This window comes from Struthio camelus, chromosome Z (assembly GCF_040807025.1).
Source record: "Struthio camelus isolate bStrCam1 chromosome Z, bStrCam1.hap1, whole genome shotgun sequence".
Classification (NCBI taxonomy): domain Eukaryota; kingdom Metazoa; phylum Chordata; class Aves; order Struthioniformes; family Struthionidae; genus Struthio; species Struthio camelus.
In genome coordinates, this window is record NC_090982.1 from 75,205,238 (window position 1) to 75,228,532 (window position 23,295).

Genomic DNA, 23,295 nt, shown 5'->3' on the forward strand with positions numbered 1-23,295 from the left:
TTTTGGTTAGCAAGAGAATTAGTTATGTTTAATTACTATCTGGTCTGGTTTATGGTAGTTTCCATGAAGGCTAGGCTAATCGGCAGATAGAAAACCTCCTACCTATCGGTAAACACTGGGTGGAGCTTTTGTTTTGTATTGTTATACCGCTGTAGTACGATATGGCTGAATGGCTTTAGCTAGTCTGATCTCCTGACTGTCATATTTAAAAAAGTATTGTAGAAGACTGTTGCATTGACAGGTGAAAAGCAGATTCTTCACTATCTCTCTACAGCGGCTCACATGATAACTTCCTCCAGGGAAAGAACAGGCACAAGAGAAATTAGAAAAATATGAGTAAAGGAAGCATTCAGTGCAGAAGTACTATTAAGGATAATACCTGAAAAGACAGTTATTAATGATATTTAAAACCCACCAGTATTTCCAAGTAGCTTGCTTACATTAAAGACCAAAAGCAGCTCATGATTTATAACTCCAGCTTTTTCCCTGGGCTTGCAAAACGCACCCTAGTCCCGCTCCTATGTATGTATTCACAGTGCTGCTTCAAGGGTGTTTTTTCCAAGCCTGTTGCTTTCACCATGCTGCCTCTGCTTCCTCAGACATTGCGATAAATGTAACGTAGATCGGAACAGTTAGGTAGACGAGGTGGACTTCTCAAGCAACGGGTTTCTGATCAGATCCTCACTGGATACTTAGTCCTTTTTTAAACCCAAGACCTCTTCTTTTCCTAACTTTCCAAATCAGGTATGTTACACCGCGAGCAAGACAGCTTTGAAGTGAGGAGTCTCACTGGGGCCCGCCTCAGGATTTCAAGAGCCTGTGCAGTACCAAGTCCTGTTTTAGAGAACACAGGATGTAACCGCCTTTATTTTACAAACTGATAAAAAAGGAAGGGGCTCCATGACAGGAGGTGAGGGGGCAGAAGAGATGATCCTGCGGTGGCCCGAGGGCCGCACAGGAGAGGGAGGCCGCCGCGGGCCGAGCGAGGGCGCCCAACCGCTCGCAGCGGCCGTTGGGCCGGGAGCGCGGCGCCTCGCGCGCCGCCCCGCCCGCATCCCGAAGTGGCAGAGAGCGTTGGGAAGGGGGAGCGGGCAGGCAAAGGAGGCGGGCGCATGCGCAGTCTCTGTTCCAGCGGCGACGGTGGGAGGGCCGGTACTCGCCGCGCGCTCTTTCCTCCCTTTGCCCTTCCCCGGGGCTGATCGGTTGGCCGGGAAGGGCGCATGCGCACGCCCCGCTTCGTCCCCCTCCCCGGCAGCGCCTCTCCCCCGCCCGGGTGGCCGCGGGGCGTGCACGCGCGCCGCGCGCGGCTCCGCCCGGGGGGGGGGGGGTGGGTGTGTCTCGGCGCTCTTCCGCATTGGTCGAGGGCGGCGCCTGCGCGCGGGGAAGGGGTCGGCGCGCAGTGGCGCGGGCGTGCCATGTGGGCTTAGCGCTCCCCGTGCGGGAGCAGCTTCAGTGCGGGGCGGCCGCCGCCGGGCAGCGCTGCTCCCCTCCCCCGCGGCGGCCGCAGGCTCCTGGCCTGGGGGAGAGCGAGTCCGGGCTATGTCCTCCTCTCGGGGCTTCCCCTACGGCTACTTCTGCCTCGCCAGCCTGGCGGCCGCCCGCCGTTCCCTGCTGCTATGCCAGCGGGCGGCGGGGGCTTCCTCCGTCCTCCCGGGGCTGCTGCTGCTCGGCGGCGTCCGGCGGCGCCTCTCCACCTCCCGCGGGCTGAGCCCCGCCGGCCGGTGCGCGGCGGCAGGGCGGCAGGAGGACGGCGGGCGGGCGGCGGGGGCCGGGCCGTGCGCGTCAAGGCGACGGGGCTACGGCGGGCTCGGCGCGGCGGCGGCGGCGGGCGGCGGGTTCCGGCCGGCGCGGGTGGCGGTGGTGGCCAAGACGACGCGGTACGAGTTCGAGCAGCAGCGGTACCGCTACGCCGGGCTCTCCGAGGAGGACCTCAAGCAGCTGGTGAGCGGCGGCGCAGGGCGCGGTGTCCCGGGTGCCGAGGGGGAGCGGGGCGGGCTGAAAGCCCTTGGCTCAGGAGCTGAGCTGCGGGGACGCGTCCTGGCGCCGTGAAGTTTGAGCTGATTTATCAGTGCCAGGCTCCGAAGGCTGCTCGCCGGGCGGCGGCGGCGGGGAGCCGGTCGCAGCGGAGCTCCGTGCCCTCAGGCGAGGCGGTGCGGCCCGCCCGGCCGTGAGCGAGCCGTCACCCGCCGGCGCAGCGGCTCTCCCTGGGCTCGCCTCCGGCCTGGCGACCCCGCTGCGAAGCGGCGTTTCGCCTCGGCCGTTTGGGGTGCGGGGAGTGGGGGTCCTCGGGCCGCCGTTGGCCCCGAGGCGGGGGGCGCGCGGCAGGTGCGGAGCCGTTGGCCCCGAGGCGGGGGGCGCGCGGCAGGTGCGGAGCCGTTGGCCCCGAGGCGGGGGGCGCGCGGCAGGTGCGGAGCCGTTGGCCCCGTGAGCCTGCGGCACCCGCCGCCGACGGGCACTCGGGCGCATCCCCGCCCTTCGAAGCCTGCTTTTAGGAACTAGTGAGCACCCCTTCTTGGTACGGTAGGCTGGTGTAAGCGGTACAGCTTAACCTCCCTCTTACTGTCTGTTTGTAAGTTACTTGAGGGGTAGTGCAATATGTGGGACTCGTGTAGCAAGTGTGTTTTGGTTTTACTTTGCTGAAATCTCTCAAAATTTGAGAAAAGCACTATGTCTTGTAATGATCTCTAGTACTTAATAGGGTCTCATTCTCATTTCTTCTGGCTTTGCTCCATCTCCTTACCTTGCTTTCTCACTTGATTCTTCCATTTTTTTTCCTAACACTTCTTCCAGCTAAACAGCTGAATCTTTCATCCACATCCTTCTGTCGTGCTAGAGCTTTCATTACTTTTTTTCTTTGGTCTTTAAGAAACATTCCATTACAAAACAGGTAGTTGCTCCATTAATTATGGCATATGAAGGAAAGCAGGTCTCTGGACTTGTTACGTACCTCCAGTAACCGCTGCGTCTTGTCTTCGTCTCTCCCAGATTCAGTGCCCCGGTGCTGTCCCTCACATGCCCCACCTCCGTCTCCTTCCCTTGCCTCCATGGAGTGTTCTCTGTCGTCTGCTACCAGCCTGGTAGGAGCCTGTACCTGCTGTGGTTATTTTCGCCACCAGCAGTCCGTGCAGAACAGATCATGAGCTCATACTACTGTCTTACCCTGAACAAAAGCATTGCTTTGGGGCTGTGTAGCCTTTGATACTCATACAGCAGGAAAATATTTTAGATCTCTATTTATTTGCTAAATTTAGATGAAACTTGCAAATGGGTTTAATTTTGGGAGGGAGAGATGATGTGGTTGCATAGCCTTGCATCCTAAGGGACTAGGATAAATATGGTATTTAAAATAAGATAGCTCTTGCTTTTTACTTGCTTCTTCCTGAGTACTTCAGCTCTTAAGAAATTCCTATTGAAACACTCTTGCATGGTTTCTAAAGCTCTTTAAGTGTTCGAATTTCGTGTGACATCAACCTTAGTACTTACCAGCCTATGTTCTTACTCTCACTTACATGTTGGTTAGTGTTTTTGAGCTGGCCCCATATATTCATTCGTACAGTGGCTTTGGAAAAGCACCTTCTCATATAGCTCATCTGTAAGACTGCTGTTCTGTCTATACTTAAGTTTCCTGTGAGGAAGTGTATAGAGGATCAGACCGTCTTCAGTGTACAAGCAAAAACGAAATAGGCTGTTTGTTCACCTTTTCCTTAACTGCTTGGGTACAGGTAAGACTGGGAGAGCAAATCAGTTAGTGAGCATCAAACATCCCTACAAATGCTCTTGATTGAGTGTAGAGGTAGCTGTGATTTGACCCTTCTGACAAGAATGAACATCTTGAAGATTTGGTAACCTATGGTAACCGATAATGAAAATGTAACCATGAGTGGACATTACCTAACTGTGGTAATTATAGAAACATTTTAGAGTTTGTCCTCATGGAGCAACTTAGAGGCATAATAAGATAATTCTTCCTCTTAGGTGGTGTTATTCTAGATCAGCTGCCTTTTTTTCTGATCCAGCTTTCCCCTCAGAATGCCTCCACATGAGAAGTTACAGCAATAAAATTAACGATGTCTACAGGAAGACAAAGGCTAACTTGCCTAAGTATGTGTTTTGCAATATTAATTTAGAGTCTTGCTGTGTAGGAGGGAATACTAAGTTTTGTGCTAAAACAAACTGTAAATATTTCCCAAAATAAGATGCTCAAAATAAGGCAAGAAATGTGAGAATTAAGACAGTAAGGAGAATTCCTATTTCTTAAGTTTTTTTTAGTTGACCTGTAAAAATTTCCATATTTACACTCTGCTGTGGCTCTTGTCTCAGATTTTTTCCTTGAACTCTGTGAGCTAATGACAGTCTCAGCAAATATGTTGGGTAAAGATTCAGACGCTTCTTCTAAAGAAGCTAATCTGTGTAGCACAGCATCAAAGCACTTGCCTGTATATCATCATTTTTTAAATGATATTATTTACTACACTAGCTATTTTACTAATAACTGAAGAATCTTTCTTTACGTTCTTCTGACTTCTCCTTTTGCTATCACAAAAGAAAGTGTAAGGAGGTTTTCTCTGGAAATGTGCTGTGTAATAAACTTGGAATGGAATCCAGAAGACACTGCAAATCCTTAACTTAGTGACCTGTGTTCACAATTTTGCACTTCTCTTTTGTCCAGAAAGCAAAGTTGTCAAGTTGTCAATCTTCAAGGAAAGGCAGTGGTATTCTGGGGAAATCTATTTCCCTTGTCCTTCCAAGTACTTTGAAAATAGCATGTGTGTATGTTTTTTCACATAACTTTGTAATACTATTGCTCCTCCTGTTCCCTAGGTAGCATACTTGTTAGACATGAATATCTTGCTTTGGTTGCCTTTATTTTTGGAAAAAACGGGCCTAAAAAACTTAGCATGGGGAGTAGTCCTGTGTGAAGTTGTTGGAAAAGGCTCTGGTAGTGAATCAATCTCTCACCCTCTCTATTACCAACTGAGATCGCTTCTTAGTGTGAATTTTGCAGAGCGTCCTTCTCCCTCTGTGTTGCGTTTTTTGGGAACGGGTTTGGAATGTAATGTTTTAATTCCTGAGGTTAGCTGCACTCTGTTCCCTGTGTCCTCTCTTCTCTTGTGACTTTAGAAGCTGGTCCCCAGGCTATTAGGGGACCCCAGCTATCCAAAACAAATGAGGCCAGACATTGCCATTAGATGTACAATGAGTCCCTGCTGCTGTTGCCCAGAGTGATGGTAAGTGTATGATGATGATCATGAATTGAAGCAGTCATGCATCTGGTGTGGGAGCTTAAAGTCATACGGAGTGATGATATAGAGAATAAAATGGGAATTGAGGCCTATGTGAAAGATTGTGGCTGGGGTAGCAGCAGAAAGTAAACTAGTAGTGAAAGCATGTAGGAAGAGTTTGGCTCATCTGAAGTAGTACGTTGTTATATGCTAGCCAAGAAGGTGGAGGTTGGTGGTGGGGATGGTGTTATGGGGCAGTGGCTCAAGCTGAAGTGACTCCAGAGCTCGTCCGCGGTGTTGCTGCGTAAGGGAGCCTGTGCCAGCAGCGAAGCACGTTGCTGTTGTGGTCCATCGTGGATCTTTAGGCATCCAGGCACTGGCTATCTTGAATATAGAAATTAAGTTTACAGGGCAATGCTAACGATTTAGATTTGGGAAGCCTTACAGGTTGTGGGCAGAACAGAATGTGCAAGTTTTCAGAAGATAACTCATGTGCCCGCTTGGGAGCGCTGTGCTAGATTTTACTATAGGATAAATAATGATCGTTGTGAGCTTAAGCAGATGTGCCTGATGATTTTAAAACAAGAAAGCAGACCTGAATTCAGCTACCAGTCTGTGCTTTTCTGTGTTAAGATAGAAAACACAGTAAGTCACTTACAGCAAAAATAATGCTGCATATGTGACCATGGGCTTCTAATGAGACAGAATTTTTACTCCACATTTCAGAGAAGGCTGAATAGAAATCATTGGCTCCTGTAGGGTACTCTGAGAAGCAGAATATCTCAGTATAGAAGCTGGCTATCTGACACCTCTAATAGGAAATAGAGACTCAGAGCAGCAGAGGCCCTGAGCAGCTGTATCCTAAATACTTCTGTGGCTTTTTTGACATACTAGGTGAGTTGTACTATACAAACACTATGAAGGGCTGTAAAATCAAGGCTGCAAGTTCAGAATTCATGAATTCTTTCTCTGTATAAGTAGCGACAGGAGAGGTGAAGGAACAGACCTGATGACCGAAAAATGGAACAGATGGGGGAGAGCGATAGAGAGCAGAAGCAAACACTCTTTCAGAGTGTTTAGTAGAGCTATAAAAGATTAAATCCTTCATTGCCTCTTCTGCATGTGTTATGTATGCTTGTTTCAAGTGGTTTTGATGTATGTCTCTCAACCTTTGAAAATAAGCTTTAAATTTGTTAACTTACCTGAACACATCTAACTATCATCATTAGTAAATCTGAAGTATTCTGGAAAGTGAGATTAAGTGCTCTGAAAGCTCTCGTGCGGGAGAGGTTTTCAGAAGTCTCTAGTTCAGAAAGGAGACTAGAGACCTGTAAAAATGAGGTTTCTTTTGTAGTACCTGAAAAGAAAAATGACCCCAAATGACTTATCATGCTTTTAAAAAGCATTGCATCAGTAAATTCTATGCATCAATTAACATGGGAAGCTGTTTTTAAAGAGACTGTTGAATTCCTAATACTTGCAGTTACCAGCTGCCAGTTAGATATTAGTCATTCTCATAAGTCCATACAAACAAATTGCTTACTAGAATCAACAGCAATCTGAATTTTCTCTGAGCTGGTTATTGGGACAGCATCGAAAGACAGTTGGTTAAAAAACTTAGTGATCTGGTCAGCTAATAATACTTACAGGTAAAAGGTACTATATGCACTGAAAGCATTTGAAGGCAACTTGCAATCCATTAGTTGACTCTTAGAGAATCCATACAGAGCAAGCATTGCCATCTTCATTGTATATACTGAGAGAAGTTACTGTCTCCGTAGTAGAGAAACCTGATTTCCTCTGAGTTCTGTTCTTTTTTGATTTGCTAATTACATGTCAGTTGCTCTAACTTCTCACTGCTGGAAAGTATTTAGGGAAGATTAATATCGTGGTGTTTGGACAACTAACTTTGTTAACACACTTCATATTAACATGCTCAATATGCAATTTTAACTGCTTTTGAAAACATCCTGTCAGATGAAAAGTTACATTGGTTTTGGTCTAATTAGAGGGAAATGATTAAATGTGGACCGCAGCTGATACTTCACCGTGACCTTATTTTCTGCATCTTTATTTGGAGTGGAGAGGGAAAGCAAGGAGTAGGAGTCCTGTTTCTTCTAGACAGACCGACCACTGCAACAAATTCAGGGGTGGACAGCAGAACAATGTGAAGTTGTTAAAGCCTTCCTGAAAGCTGGTGGATAGGTAGAGAAAAGGTAGCAGCTTTTTTTAGTGGAGGCACAATGTGATTTGATCTTTAATATAGGGCACCAAAACCATGCTGAGGGGGGCTGGTCAGGAAGGGAGTAGTATCTCCTAACTGATAGGAAAACTTCAGTGGGAATTTGTGAGTTCTTGTGCACCAAACAAACCTGCAAATTTGTGGGGGGAGGGGAAGAACCCACCAAAACCCTAACAACCTTAATTTAGATGCTTTCAGCACCAGCTGTTAATAATCTATGCATTAAACATTTCATGTTACTTTTTAGAAAATGATCTGTCCTGAGAAAATGTATTACTTTTCCTCTAATTTGATAAGTGATTTTTTTTTAATTATAGAAATGTTTCCTTACCTCCTTTCCTATTAAATTGCAAAAGATGTGTTTTTGCATCATTTTCAGTTTGCGTTTGCTAACTACTAGTGTTTCAGGTTTGTGAATTTCATATCACCACCCAAGGTTCACTTACAAAAACCATATCCAGGCTGTAGGGTTCTTACAGGTTTCTCTTTTAAAGATCTGCACTCCAACTCCAGTCCAGGTGCCAGTGATCCACTAGAATTCTACATAGAAAATGCTACTCAAGTATTTTCAAAACAGTCATTTCTGTACATGCAAGCAAAGTGACAGAAGGAAGAAGGAATGTGAAAACTCAGAGTTCGACCAAATTCTAATTTTTAAATTAAAATTGAGTAACCTAGCAGGATTCTCTACCCCCCGCCACAATATTTGACATACGAAGGTAGTGTCTTTAAGTGGAAGCTCATTTAACAAATGAACCGGTACTATGAAGACTTTCATCGTTCCAGTGATTTCAGACTACCTATCTCTGGTTGCTTATTCTGTAATGTGACTTATTCCAGCAGACTTCCAATAGATTTTCCTCTGTCGAGGAGCATATAAAAAAGTTCTAAAAAATTGGCGGGACTATAGTTGCCTCCTTACCTCGGAAAGAAAAAGCCCTCTCTTCTCAGTTTACTGAATTAGAAGCATACATTCAATGTCAAATTCAAAAGACGCAGATTAGAGGATACATTTACTGTCTAGCAAGATTATATAAAGCTAAGACTATTTTCAGAAGTAATCCTGAATAGTCCATTGGAATCTTTGAGGTGGGTGTAACTATAGTTAACAATTATGCAACTACATTGCGCACTCTGCTTATTTTTACCTTTAAAATTTGATACAATTGCCTTAGTGCTGAATAACTTTAGTTGCTTCTGTTTTATTAATAAAAATCTCTTCTGGTTTTCTTTCTGTGACAGGAGGAGCCTGGAAAATTATGGAAGCAGATGTAGCATGCTCAGTTCCTTTTTCCATAATGCTTGTTTTTCCAGCACCTTATTCAAATATGCTTAATCATGGGTAGCAAATAAATGCAAATGTAGGGCCCTTCAGTGTACTTAACTAATTTCATGGGCTATCTCACTAAGCATCTGATTCTAAGTACAGCCAAAAAGTAGGCTGTTTGGAAGTATCTTTAATACTGTTTTTAAGTACTTAGCCAGTTATGATTTGTGACATTGTTATGTTATTGTCCTGCTCAGTTAATGAGAACTGAATGATTCGGTTGCCTCGATTGCACTGGATTTTGAGAAACCTATTAATGCAGAAAGCTATTACCAATTTGTTTGTATCTAACACCACAATTTACTCTATATTAGCCTTTGAATTACAAACCACTACATGTATTCTTCAATTGTGGTTAGAAGCACAATGATACTTTGATGTGATAGATGAAGAATTGGAAAACAGTTTATGGCTTTTTTTTTTACTTTTGTTCAAATATAGCTCAAACTCTTGCTCCAAAGCAGCATATTTTTAAAGCTTCAGGAAAATAATGGTTGCCAGCTTCACTTCACCAAGTGAAGAAATTACTGAGGTCAGCTACTACAGAAATACTGGAATACAAAATGTTAAAATCTGCAAAACACACTTGATGATTGTCTCTTTTTAGTGGATACAAAGGCTGTAGCCTTTGAAAGGCCACTGTTATATAATGAAAGTGCCTGGTCTAATTTAAGAAAAATGTGGAAAGTATAAGCAAAAAAACTTCTTAGATAAAACAGCCCCTGGGCTTCCAAGGCTTAAAGGATAACATATTGAACTATTAGATACCTAGCACAGAGAAAGTCAAAGTATTAGGAACCCTTCTGTGCAATTTACAACTGATTAGTTCATCAATAAAGAGTAGACAGATGAGTGCTGGTCAAGGTATGACCAACCTACTGCCATTCTTCCATGGTAGGTAGTAATCTACCAGGTAGGTCAGTGTACCTACCACTGTTACTGTAAGCAGGCACTTAATGACCTGTACAGTAACTGATAAGCCAGACTGGGAAGGAAGAGAGGAACTGGGTGCAGCTTGCGGTTTTGTGCTAGTTTGAAATTGAAAACTTGATTCATGTTTCAAGTTTTATAGAGAACTTAAACCTCCCTTGAGCCTAGGTCATGCTGATTCTCAGTAGGACTTGGCATTTTGAGCAGCTGTACATTTCTTTGTTGCTTCAACTAAGGCAAATGATTATTATTAGAGCTGTACTGTAAGCAAGGCTTTTAATTTCACAGAATCACAGAACAGCAGAATGGTTGAGGTGGGCAGGGACCTCTGGAGATCATCTAGTCCAACCTCCCTGCTCAAGCGGGGTCATCTAGAGCACGTTGCCCAGGGTTGTCTCCAGACAGCTTTTGAATATCTCCAGGGATGGAGAGTCCACAGCCTCTCTGGGCAACCTGTTCCAGTGGATTTGTTGATTATATATTTTATATATCTTATATATATCTTTAAAAACTACTGAATCATCTGAAACCACTGTCTGAAGTTTTCCTGGGACCTGCAGCTTCTCAGTAAAACCGCTACTCAAGTTCACTTAGCGAAGCGAACTTCGCTACTCTGGATTACCTGGACCAAATATTCCTGGAAGAACTGAGTGTCCCCAAATGGGTTAATCCACTAGTACTGCAAGCATGACTCTGCTGAAGCTTGGCCTGTTAGCAGAAGTTTGAGCCAGAGACTTATCTAACAAAGCATCAGTTCAATGAACCTGAAAATTTTCAATAAAGATTTAGATTTGACTAGGTGTTTTTACAAATGTGATGATCCTCCTGTCTCTTTTTCTCTAGCAAAACCAGGAAAGATCAGACTTTACATGTTTAGTATTTCTACTGCAAAAGTAAGTAGGAGAACACACTTCACCCTTAAGAAGTTTGAGATGTTTAAGAGGTCAAGTAACTTCAGTTAGGATCTTCAGCAGTTCAGGATCACTAGTATAAATACAGTACCTGAAGTTTGTCTCTTGGTGAGTATTTCTCCTTGATAACTCTTCTCCAGTTAAAAGAAATTGAGAGTGACCATACTGTCCTACACTTATAATTGGGGTTTGTGTCAGATCCAAACCTGGCCACCTCTAGTATAAAACCACAGAGTTGAACTCCTCTGTCAGTTCCAGCTCATGCTGGAAGACCTGCTAAAGATTCAGAGTACTGGTTCAGGGTTCCTGGGACTGTACTCCTAGCAGACCTTTTTTTTGCAGAATGCCTGAAATGCCTCTAAGCTGCAGATTTCTACTGAGCAGGCTTTACCATGACTGACTGCTCAGCTTCTTACTTTCACCTTTCTCTTTTGCACTTTGCTCTCTGAAATCCAGAAACTGAATCAGGCTTGAACCTCACTTCATTAGTTTTGTAGATTTGTAATACGAAATAGGAAAGCTTAGTATGTGATTGGCAGTTTTAAATATAGATGAGGAGAAATAAAAAAGTTAGTTTCTGCCTGAGGAAGACTAGATTTGTTTTAGCAACACGGAGATGATGATTTAACTTACCTAGTAGTGCAGATGAAAAAAATTACCTGCATGCTTATAAACATAATTACCAAATTACTATAAATTACCCAAGTCTTAAAGGTTTTGGTACTTAAGCAAGCTTTGAGTCAGTTTTTCTTATTTGTCAGGAAAACCAAAAACTTATTGTATTACTTGAAGTGTATGCCATATTCAGAGCTGTATCTGGTTCAAAATTTACAACTCTTTTGGAAAAGGAATAAAAATTGTTCCATGGTCCTGTCACAATAAATGCCTATTTCTTTTTAAAACTGAAAGTACTAATTGTCCATTCTTGGGAGGTGCAGTTGAACATGAGAGTCAATTTCTGAAGACATGGGACTTTTTAGAATCCTGTACTGTGATACTTAATACTGGCTAGATGATTTCACCTGTAATGGTGATAACAGCTTAAAATTCAAACTTATCTTCTGTGTTTAGCTGCTACTTTCTAAATCCATTTGTTTGATGGATCTTTCTGTAGAAATTGGATGGAACAGAAACCAGACTTGTTCTCATTTTCCTGCTGCTTAGGGGAGGTGGTGGCAACACGTGGCACAGTGACATGACTTAATTTGGGAGATTATTCATTTCTAGATTTATGATTTTCTGCTTCTGGTCAGGTGGTTAGATTATTAATTCAGGAGAATAAGTTAAACAACTAATTGATCTACCAATACATTAATCTCATCCTGCTGCAGTGACAGTTCAAGATAATGTGAAGCTTAGTGCTGTAAATTCAGGATAGGCTTAGTAACAGCTATATGTGTGTGTGTGTGTATATACATAGTCTCCAAAATGCATCTGAAAAGATCCTACTTATCTTAGTGTAATGAGGTAAAATTTAGAAGATGCAGCCAGAGCAAAGCTGTGAATGGAACGAGATCAATATTCACGACATCGTTACTGTGTTTCCCTGAGAGCACGCTCTTTTATCCTAGTGCTTAGGGTAGCAAAGGTGATTAAAACTTCTGTGGCTTTTCTTCTCCTTGTACTCTAAATCAAGAATCAAATTCACATATGTAGACAACGGGGGATATTCTGACCTTACTTGGCTTCATGTTTCTTTTGTATTTGTTGCTGCAAGCCATGCCTTAATTGCAGAGCATTGTTACTTGATGGTATTACTTTAGGAAAATAATTCTACTCTTCAAAACATGTGGTGTGAGATTTACCAGAGATGAGAATTAGGCAAGCAGTCAAGCAAATGTCTCCTGCCTAGAAGACTCTTAAAGGAGTGATAGAAAAAAATTATCCTTGCATTAAAAAGAATAATGCAGGAAGATAGGATGAGAAGAGCTTTTTCCAGCGTTCAGTGTTGGCCTTCTCTACTGCATGTTGTTAAGGAAAAAATTCCTAAATAGAGCATGTTTTGTTCATCTTTGTGTTTTCCAGTGAATACTGCTGGAAGCCTGCTTTGCAATATCCCTCTGCTGTGATGTTAAAAAGCACTGCTGAACTTGTGTCTAAACGTATTTTTGGCCAGTTTGTCCCTGTTTTTTCATATGCTAATGCACGTTTAACTAAAATAGCGGTCTCGTGTTTATATTCATGTATTTTATTTTTCAGCCTTGCATGCTGTTGAGGTCAGATTAACACGGCTGCTGCAGTTGTACTTGTTATTTTTTCCCACTCTCCGTGAATACTGCTGCTATTACGTATCTGTGTGATGTCACCTTTAGCTGATTGCCTTTGTTTTTTGATGTGTCATTTCCTGTGCTGTCTGCCCTTATTCTCTCTTCCGTGGATAAAGAACAGCATCTTTCTTCCATCCGTACTTTCCAGTTTCCTTTTCTGTTATTGGTCTTTCCTAATAACCAGTGGAAGGAACTATTTACCTGTAGCGCAGAGCTCAGACCTAAATATTTCCCCTCACCTTAGCTTTTTACAACTTCTTAACGCTAAGATATTCCCAGCACACTGCAGTTTGAAGTTCCTGAGCTCTGTAGGACTGGCATTTTGTTTTCTAGCCTGTCTTATCAGTCTTCAGTTTAGCAATACCTGGAAGTAGGTAACAGTTTAAGTTTACAGGTCTCTTGTGATTTATAGTAGATTCCTTGTACTGTACTGGCAGACTTAACATTTTTGTAACTTTTTTAGTTTGTGTTAGTATGCCTAAATTTTGAAAGCATATATGCTACTGCCCCGTGATGTTCAGGTTTTTTTTGTAATTTGGAGAGGCTTCTTTCAGTATCATGGTCCAAACAGGTCTGCTTATTCTATGGGCAGGAGGAAAGGAAGGTTAGTGATAAAATGAAGTATAAGTATTACTTTGGATGAGGAAAAATTACTTTTCTGTAAAATATCAGAGCTGCATTGTTCCACTTCATATGAATCTTAATGAGGATTTTTTTTTAATAGAATCTAAAGAAAGCTCCATATGCAGAGGAGTTTGCAGAGTTCTTTACAGAGTTGTTATCAGGTGTTTGGTATAATTCCATTTTTCTTCAGGTGAACTTAGTACTCAGACCAAATTATCACTCTGCACAGATTGAAATATCAACTGAAGTCAATACTGGTCTGTAGTAAAAGTTTTCTTTTAACATTTTACCAAAGAGTACCAATATTTAGTTTAAAGATATCTAACTGATCTGTAAGGATCTCCACTAATAATAAAATTAAACTGCCGTTGTAATTGTCTGAACTTTGTCCTCAGTTATTTGAACACTTAAAAGTGTACCTAGTGCAGATCAGTACTGTTTTTCCCTTGAATGTTCAGGCACCTACAGGGGCAGAAGAGTGTTTGTGCACTTTGCTTAGGCACTCCAGCCATCCTTGTGCCTTGCTTATGAAGGGGTTGTGGAAATAGATGCTGCTTAAATGCTTTGCAACTGTTTTTATGAGTGATAGCAGTTTGAAGATGGTGAACATGGTTCACTGTTTCTTCTTGCCTGTAGTTGTGAGCTTAGCTAATATAGAATAAGTTTGAGGGGAGAGGGAATTCCCATTATTCTCATCTGATTTTCTTTCTTCTCTGCAAATTGACTGTTCTACTTATTCTCAGATGTTAAAATCTGGGAGTGGCCTGTCAACTCCTTCTCATTTTGAATGACCACCTTGAACTTCCTCCAAAGGGTAGAATTTGCAAGTTGCCTTCATTTAGAAGCTAAACAATTAAGTGAAATCTAAGGGTCTTTTTAATGGAACAGATGGTAAGATCCAACTCCGGCGCTGATCTGTAGGCCTGTCTGAAGAGGCAGGCTCAGAAGTCAAGGCTGTTCTGCAGTTTGAGCTTTTCTGTATGTCAGAAGTTTCTTCCAGACCCCTTTTGGGGAGATGAATGTGCATGGAATGATTAAGCTGTCTGATCTTTGCCTTCACCTCCTTGGTAATAGAAAGGGATTAGTGGTTTCAGTCTGTCTTATTCTTTACGCTCAGTACTGCAGAGCTCCTTAGGAGGCGGTATTTGTGATCATTTTAGTATGACATTGTGATCCTGCATATGACCTCTGACCACAAAGGCTGTAGGTACTTTTCTGATTCTTTGGAGGAGTTGTATGAAAAGCAGCTGCCTATTAGCATTCATATTTGATATGCCCTTCATGGTTTGGCTCAGGCATGCTGTCACTCTCTGAATTCTTAAACAAACCCCAACTTTTGAGTTAATGATTGATCACTGAGCTCTAGGAGGATGGTGGCTGGAGATGTGCAAACTATTTTAATTTCTGGAGCCTTTTGCAAATTAGCATGGTCAGTAACCCCATAGATGTAGCTTATCCATTTAAACTTGAGGCCCGAGCTTTTATTTTGTTGTGTTGCCTAATGATACCTGCTTATTTCTCTAGAAAAAAAAATTCAAATAGGAGACCTCTACGCACTTAATACCAGTTCTTTATGCTGCTCTTAGCAAGAGTAGTGGTATACCACAGAAGTTTATTTCAGCCAATCATCTGGATATCAGAAGCTTATTTGAGTTTTCTCCTCTTCTATTTTTTCTGAAGCTATTGATGAAATAATGTACTATATCTAAGACAAATACATGTTACAGAGCAGATTTGATTCTACAGCAATAAAATTATTCATCTCTCTTGTTGTTAGCAATACCGATGAAATGCTAGCTGTATATTTACTGCTGAAGTTGTTAGCTCAAATGCGTACAAATGGTCATACAAAGAATTATTGCTCTAAGTCATTGTTCTGAGATAAAAGCTCTCTTGGACCAAGTTGAAAGGGAATATGCTGACAAATGAGGCAAATGAGGTAAATAATTGCAAGATGGAGTTTGCAGTTTTTGTTGTGTAGGGAAGTAATAGTCTGTGGAAATAGTCTGAAAAACATATGCTGTAACAACAGTTTGCTTGTCAGGTGTTTGTTGGCAAGAGTTTAATCACAGCAGATATTTCTAGAGGAGGCATGAATCAGAGCTTTGATTTTGTAACACAGTTATTGTTATTCAGAGGTTATATGCTGTGGATTTCCTGTTCCTTCTGGTAGTAAAGCAATGGCAGTTTGTGCTCCAGAGAGCACAACTGGAAATCTCTATGTTAGCAAACCAAAGCTAGAGTATTCAGGGACAAATTTTAACTGCAGGTGGTGAATATCTTCTTCCTCTCTCCTCTAAACAGAAAATGCGAGGCTGGCAGTAGACCCAGCCAAGGGCAATGTCATAACTGGCTCAAGTTTTGCGTACTCTTTCCCCTCCCTGCAGTTAACTCAGCAGCACCTTTCAAGTTCCCAGTGCAACACCATGCATTCTTAAGGAGCTAGGGAGATGTATAGGAATGTACCAGCATTGTAGTTGGGGAGTAGAAAGAAGAGGTTAAGGTATGTGAAGAGGTTAATAGGACATTACCTGCCCCTGCCCCCAAACTAGTACTAACAACTTTTATAGAGGTGGCTGGAAAGCTGTATGCGGATGTTTTCTGATCGCCTCAATGCTTATCTTTGTTAGTGACCCAAAGCAGCTGCAAACTACTGGTACTGTCTACCTGTACTGCTGTTGGTGGCACCCAAGCAAAGTAAGCCTGGGAACCCTTTCTGTTGGAGATATTTTCCTGATGCCAGCTCTAAGACCAGCTAAAGACGACGTTTCTGCTAATAGTGATTCGAAACAGACGTTGAGCAGGACAGAGCTGCGGTTCTAGTGTGGCCACTTCCACTGTGTTTTCTGTAGTTTCTTCAGCTGTGAGTCTGTCTTTGCATTTATCTAGTGGCTGGATTTCTTGACATCAGTGGGTGACCCAACAAATGCAATCTTTCTAGATCTGCATTGGATTGCAGTTAAGTGGCACTGTCACATACCAGCTGTGAACTTCAGCTGACGGGAATGTATACAAAGAAGTAACTACCGGAATATTTAAAATGCGTGCTTTTTCTTATAGCTTGTGTTTATACTACCCAAGAGCACTCATTGTAGTGGCTAGTTACTTAAAAATCAATTTCTGCCTTACAGCTTGCCTTGAAGGGATCTAACTATGCCGGTCTACTGGAGCGACATCGCATTCACTCAAAAAATGTGGAGCATGTTGTAGACAGCTTACGGTAAGATCGTATGGGTACTGAGGATTTCAGGAACAGTGCAAATTCCAATGGATTGTGTTAAACAATGGAACAAGCTTTGTGTGGCGAGTGCTAATGAAATAGGAATACTGAAAATAGGGTGATGTAGATGGACAGTAGTTCCTGAAACAATCTTAATGTGAACGAGCTCAGTACGCTTAACTAACACACTGCATTATTACCTTGAAAGCAAATTGAAAAGATGTGAAGGACTTGTGTGAGAATCAAATGCTCATAAACTAAATACTGCTGTAACTAGTCCTTAATTACATGTCAGTTTTTCAGAAGGATGGGACAAGGAGCAATATAGGACACATTCAGGCTTTTTCCTGCACTTTATAGGAACGAGAGGATAGAAGTCCGTCTTGTTAAACGTCGTGAATATAATGAAGAGACAGTTCGGTGGGCAGATGCTGTTATATCAGCAGGAGGTATGACTTTATGGTGGGAAAGTATTTATTTCGGTATGTTTTCATAGATAAAGTTTCAAATTTTGCAGTGTGTGAAGCATGTAGAAGAGGTATGCCCATTTTGGAAATTGATTGCTGATGCAGCTGTCAGAAAATAGGAAAAAATGCAATGGTTGTGACCATCCTCTCCTCCTCTAGTATTTGTAGCATTAGGAGGTGATTGCCAATGCTTGCCCACTTTGGAAAAATTTAGTATCGTCTTGTGTAATGCTATTGTGAAGTCTATCGTTCTCAACTGAAGAGGACGAAATGTTTGCTGTCATATGAATGCATATAGCCCTAAACCCTACTCTCCCATTTTAGGTGTGAAAGACTAACGTTTTACTTTTGCCTTCCCAAATATTTTCTTACTTTCACACTTATTGCAGTGACTGGAGTATCTAATTGGATGGTACAGGTAAAAGTATGTAACTTCTGAGCAGTCTGTGTAGCTGCTCAGAGCTTTTCAAACGACCAGCAGAGAAACTAACCTGATTCTTTCTTCGTAACATTGGGTGGCAGCAGTTTGTTCAGTTTGTGTTTTGCTGTTGTTCAGCTTTATTTTGTTTTGCTGCAAGTACTGCAATGTGTTCCTGGGGTCTGATTCATGGTCAGAAAAGCGATGAGGTGCAGCTCCGTTCTGCCTTTCTCTCCTCCCCCAGAGTCCACCTTCCTCTTGGCTAGTGGTTACCACACTCAGAATTCGTGAGAGAGATGCGTGTTTATACCTGAAATACCCTAATAATATGCTTCTGTAGATTCAGTAGACCCTTCTAAGTTGGAGATTAAAGGGAGGTGTGAATGTTTCCTCTGCCCGCTTGGCTATGGCAACCTCTGGCACAGTTATGAAGCCAACAGCTAGGAAATAGTAATGTTTTAAGCAGCACCATCCAAGTTTTTCAGAACTCGTATCTTGGTGCAAAGACTGTTTTGGATTATAGCTGCCATTCTGCTTAAGGGACAGGAAGGAGATTGCTAGATACCTGAAGAAGCTAGGGGCACTTAGATTTCTATTTAAACAATTTTATCTAAGACCTTTTTTCCCAGTTGTGTGTATTTGGAACCAAATAAGAACTTTAAATTCTGCCTTCTAGCAGAAAACTGCTAAAGCCACTGTTTTCATGCGATTCACAGTAAGATCTGATGTAATATTGTTTCCTGTCTCATGTGGTTCTAATAGCAATATTTTCTAATTTTTTTTTTTTTTATTAAAGAGAATTTCTCTTACCTGCTCTTCTCAAACTTGCTTCTGCCAAATTCAATTGCCTGGGTATGTGTAGCTGGGAGAGGAGTAGTATTTTTTCAATCATTTTTGTCATCTTGAGTTTGGTTGTCACTATCCTATTTTAAATAGTTTCAGTAATTTTCCTGTTCCATTTTATATTTGTGCAACTTCCCTAATCAGTTGTTGATAAAAAAAAAAAAAAGCGGGTCATAATAACGCTTCAATCTGTGAGAGATTGTTTTGTTTGGAATGCTAGAATGTTAAGTGAAACTAATTTTTTCTTTTGCTTTTTTTCTTGTAGGTGATGGTACAATGTTGTTGGCAGCCAGTAAGGTCTTTGATAAATTTAAACCAGTTATTGGAGTAAATACTGATCCTGAAAGGTATGACTACACTTGGGAGAGCAATACTTCATTTAATATCAAGCACGTTATGTATCTAATTTTTCATGATGCTCAACACAGGAAGAGAAGCCTTGAATTTGAAGTTTTGGTAACGTTAGATGAAACTGCTGTGCAAAATGAGAATTCCTTTTAAACTGAAATGGCTTTTCTCATCTTCACAAACAACCTTTTACCCTACAAAATCCAGTACCAGTAAGTATGGTACCGTGTGACTTTATGCTGGCTCCAGAGCCAAGTAGCAGCATGTTTGAAAGGACGTTGACTGTGCAATTATTTCAGTAGTAGGAACTGTTTGGAGTGATAGTGTAACATAACTGATTGTTAATTGAAGTAAATGAATGTATATTTTAAGTAGATATTCCCAGAATGCCTTTTCAGGATGTGCTTTCTTGCTTCTGGTCACTCTGTAGCCCAGTACAAGTGGGTGCCCTTGGACCAAGGTTTGGAGTATGTCTAATAAGATGGGTTTGTATTCTACTTACAAAACAACGGCAGGGGTCTGTTACTTCCCCCCAGGTGGCTTTTTACCTCCCCCATTGGTGTTTGGCAACATAAATGTCTGTTCTAGTGGACTATAAAGTGAACCTATTACTACTTTTTTATTACAGAAACATACACATTGAGTTATCCTCTCTGGACTGAAAGGACATTAAGTTACTGCTTATCCAAAACTTTTTAATAAACTGCCACAGCTGTGTTCACACACAAATGTGATGGTGCTCAGAGCCAGTTAACTTGCATTCCTAACCAAAAGCTCCAGGCTACAGGTGGCAGTAGAGAATAGTGACTGGAAAATGCAGAACTCTTTAAAATAATAATAAAAAAACCTAAGAGTGGTGCCTGAATACTCAGAAACTTAATGTGTTTATCAAGAAGGTAAATCCTATTGGAAATCTGATAGGGCCTCAGCAAGTGATGTTTTTTGTTGCTGCTGTTTTTTTTTTTTTTCCCCTCACCCCTGGTTCTTTCATGTAAATCATATTATACTTCAGAGGACACTGTCTCCTCAGCCTGTCAATGGCATTTGGTTGTCCTCTTATAACTCCACATCAGTTGCATTCACCTAGCAATAAGATTGATTTGAGCAGGTGGGTACAGTGCATTTGTACTGCCTGATTGGTATAACCTTCAAATGGATGGCAAGTGAAAACTCGGAATTCACCAAAGCTCTGTCTGCTGAGACTTCCAGACTTGAGTTTCTGCTTCTGATGTTCCCTATTAATCTAATCTTAGCTGATGAGAAAGTGATGGCCAAAAGGGTTTAATTCTTTCCAGACCTGACTCCTCTTCCAAAACTTTTCAAATGCAGTGAATAGATACTCTACAGTATCAAGTCTGAACAGCAGGGTTCAAATAACAACTGCCTTCAAGTTATCGAATATCATTCATGAAAGGGGATTAGTGTTTGGTGCTCTGGCTTGGACATGAAATTCTTTTGACCTTAGGCGTGTCACTTACCTGTCTCTTGTCACTAACTTATCTATAAATGGAGAAAATATTCTTTCTAACTTGGAAGCTTTATTAAGCTGAAGTTCTTTGCATAGAACTATGGTGACAGGAACTATATTAGTACCAACGTATTTCTACAGGATTACTAGATGAACAGGGAGTTTTTAGGGGAAACGTGGAAGAAAGCTCATCATGCCTCCCCCTACTCTTCCTTGGGCCTCAAAGATCTGTATCGTTGCTGATGTGCTATGTATGTAGGAATAGTACAGTATCATAGGTGCAGTATCATAAAGGTCAAAAATCTAGCTTTGCTTCGTGTAACCAAAAGAGCTGGTTTTTGTAGGGACCAAATCTCAGAAGTTATATGGTCATTTTCATTGTCTTTATTCCTTTTTTGCTTCCAGATCAGAGGGCCACTTATGCTTGCCTGTGAGATATACACACTCTTTTCCTGAGGCACTGCAGAAGCTTTATCGTGGTGAGTTCAGGTAGGATTCACCGATCTTTGGTTTAAAAAAAAAAAAAAAACCCATGTATTATGACAGGATTGATGAGGTTCAATTCCTAAGGGACAGATGATGCCTCAAAAATCTTGATGCCTCAAATTCTGTAGATGTGTACCCTATTGAAGAATGGATTTGTGGTTGACTGTGGGATTGTTTTACAAAGCATAAAACTGGCTGTGACCTTCAGCAGTTGATTGACTTTTCTGAATTACCAAACGTGTGAAGAAGGAACTGTAGATCTTGTGAATAATGCATTTTTAACACTTGAAAGCATTCTTAGTACAATGATGGGCCATGTTAATAGGTTTACATAATTAGGAGATGGTCAGTGTGATGCTGCTGAGGTTTTGGTGACTTACGTAGAACAGCTTAAATGGTGTTACCAGAGTAATGTTAGTGAGAACTTGTGGTGTATTCTTTTTTTTTCATGCTGAAGTTAACTTGATGCTTCAATACTCGCTATTCTTACAAGAGAAGAATCTCACTTGAATTAGGCAGGAAGCAATATGAATTTTTAAAAAGCACACTAGGGGAATTTTTCATAGACTCTTATTTAAAAAGAGATATTCTGTGCTGTATTAACATTCTGGATTGTTTATACAGTGGCAAACCATCAAACAAATAAGTCATTCACATAAAAGCATTGCAAATATTTTTGTTTATGCTTCTAGTATATTTGTGGCTTGATTGAAGTGTAACTTTATTTGTGGCTTAGTAGAGGAGGCTTCTAGAATAGGTTAATACAGTCATCAGGATTCATTACAGATAACTGAATGGTGCAGTCGGTGTTACTAAGTTAAAAGGCACTTTTAACTCTGATATCCTGAGACCTGGGGAACAGAAGCGTTAAACTGTCCATCATGTTAAGTGATTTAATTAAATCTGGTAGTGTTAAGGCCGGTAACCTCCTTGATACCATAACTGCTTCTAATGTTTTGTTGGATGCCGTGTTAGACTTTACAGTGCTGGCACTCCTGTTGTTGCTCGTTATGGACATGAAGCCTCATCAGAGCTAAACAGCAAGGATTTTCCTGGTTATTGTTCTGGAATAAGTTTGAAAACTTACATCCCTTAGCAAGGATCTGTTCAGCACAGGGAGCATCTATTCTTGCTGGAGTCTTCAGAGCAACTGTTACGTCACATCCTTTCATTATGTGATTCGAAGCATAGCCAATGTGCATTCCCTATGTATCTCGATGTCGCTGTGCTGTCCTGCTCACCTTAGCAAGGACTTCAGCACAAAGCCTTCTGTATCTGCCTTTGGAAACAGCTGAGCTACTCACAGTAGGAGGAGACTGGCTGTATCTTTGATATTTATTCTCAGGTGGAGACCTGGGAGGTGTCACTCAGAGAACTGTGGAAGTGTCTGCTTGGCTGCAGTAGCTCTGTTTTTTTCCCCTCCTTCCTCAGATTCATATTGCACTCATATCTTTGTGCGTGTCTGCATAGGCCTGAGTTTACAGGGATGTGTGGTAGTGCTAAGGGAACATATTTCCTGCTCCCATGTTAGGGGGAAGTAGTTTACACTTCCTCTCTATGTCCCTTCCCTACAGCTTGTCAGTTTTCATCTCAAGTTTAAGAACTTAAGGAGAAACTTGGGAACCAGTGATGAAGACTGAGCTCCGCAGTACTGGTGCATGCCCTTTATGTGACTTCCCTTTTTTGTTTTCCGGTATGAAATATTTTGAACTGGTTTGAGTTACTGAACTGTTTGATCTAAATAGAACAAGTTCAGTCGCAGTCAAAACCTAAGCTGTAGTTGAATATAGATCTCGCTAGTTATAAACAGCACCCTTTGAGGCTTTCAGAACAGGGAAAGTCATTAGTTGCAAGCAAGGTATAAATCTGCTACCAGTTTGAAGAAATTAGAACAGTATCTCCTTAAATGACTCACTGGTGGTGATATGTGTGCATTCTGTTCAAACACAGAGAAAGCAAAACTGAGGGATGAGTTTGGCAGGGAACAGCATGGATTGGGAGAGAGGGACACTGAGACTAGCAGAAGACTTGGAAGTCAGGATGTGGAAGCTCAGCTGAAGCTAATATTTCAAAAGTGAGGTAGAGACTTGGTTGAGAAGTCTACACCACTTGAGTTCTGCCAGCAATATTTTCATTTCCCTTAAATAACAGAACAACATTGAAATGTAAATTGCCCCTAGTTAAAACATCTTCTGGAATATTTAGGCTAGAGTGTTTGTTTCACTGTGAACACCTAAGAACACATTTTACTGGAAGATGTTAATTTAGTGAGCTAACAGTCCCAAGCCCCCCTGCAACAGGAAGGAATTAGCCGAGACTGAAGGAATAGCAGTCTGAACAATGGCAGTGGTAGTTTGTAATTCTTAGGAGAGTAACCAGGAGTAAAACGGGAGGAATGGATTACAACAAAGCGGTCTGAAACATGCTGGGGATGGAAATTGAAGAGATGCAAAGAAAACTAAATTTTCACGGGAGAGAAGGATCAAGAAAACTAGCATTGTTCTGAAAAAATGATCAAGTGC

General features: G+C 41.8%; 1 protein-coding gene across 4 annotated transcripts in view; it reads left to right on the forward strand.

Moving 5' to 3' along the window:
* The first annotated feature begins 1,409 nt into the window (after positions 1 to 1,409).
* The window catches only part of LOC104147786 (NAD kinase 2, mitochondrial), a 38,780-nt gene continuing 16,894 nt past the window's right edge, over positions 1,410 to 23,295 (forward strand). For 2 of the 4 annotated variants that reach the window (XM_068928569.1, XM_068928571.1), the window contains exons 1-6: positions 1,473 to 1,941; positions 2,986 to 3,077; positions 16,655 to 16,743; positions 17,104 to 17,192; positions 18,737 to 18,818; positions 20,693 to 20,776. In XM_068928569.1, coding sequence (XP_068784670.1) covers positions 1,617 to 1,941; positions 2,986 to 3,077; positions 16,655 to 16,743; positions 17,104 to 17,192; positions 18,737 to 18,818; positions 20,693 to 20,776 — 761 coding nt within the window. In that variant the 5' untranslated portion in view covers positions 1,473 to 1,616. Of the gene's footprint in view, positions 1,942 to 2,985; positions 3,078 to 16,654; positions 16,744 to 17,103; positions 17,193 to 18,736; positions 18,819 to 20,692; positions 20,777 to 23,295 lie in introns of all 4 variants that reach the window. The other 2 variants (XM_068928570.1, XM_068928572.1) reach the window with 2 other exon arrangements.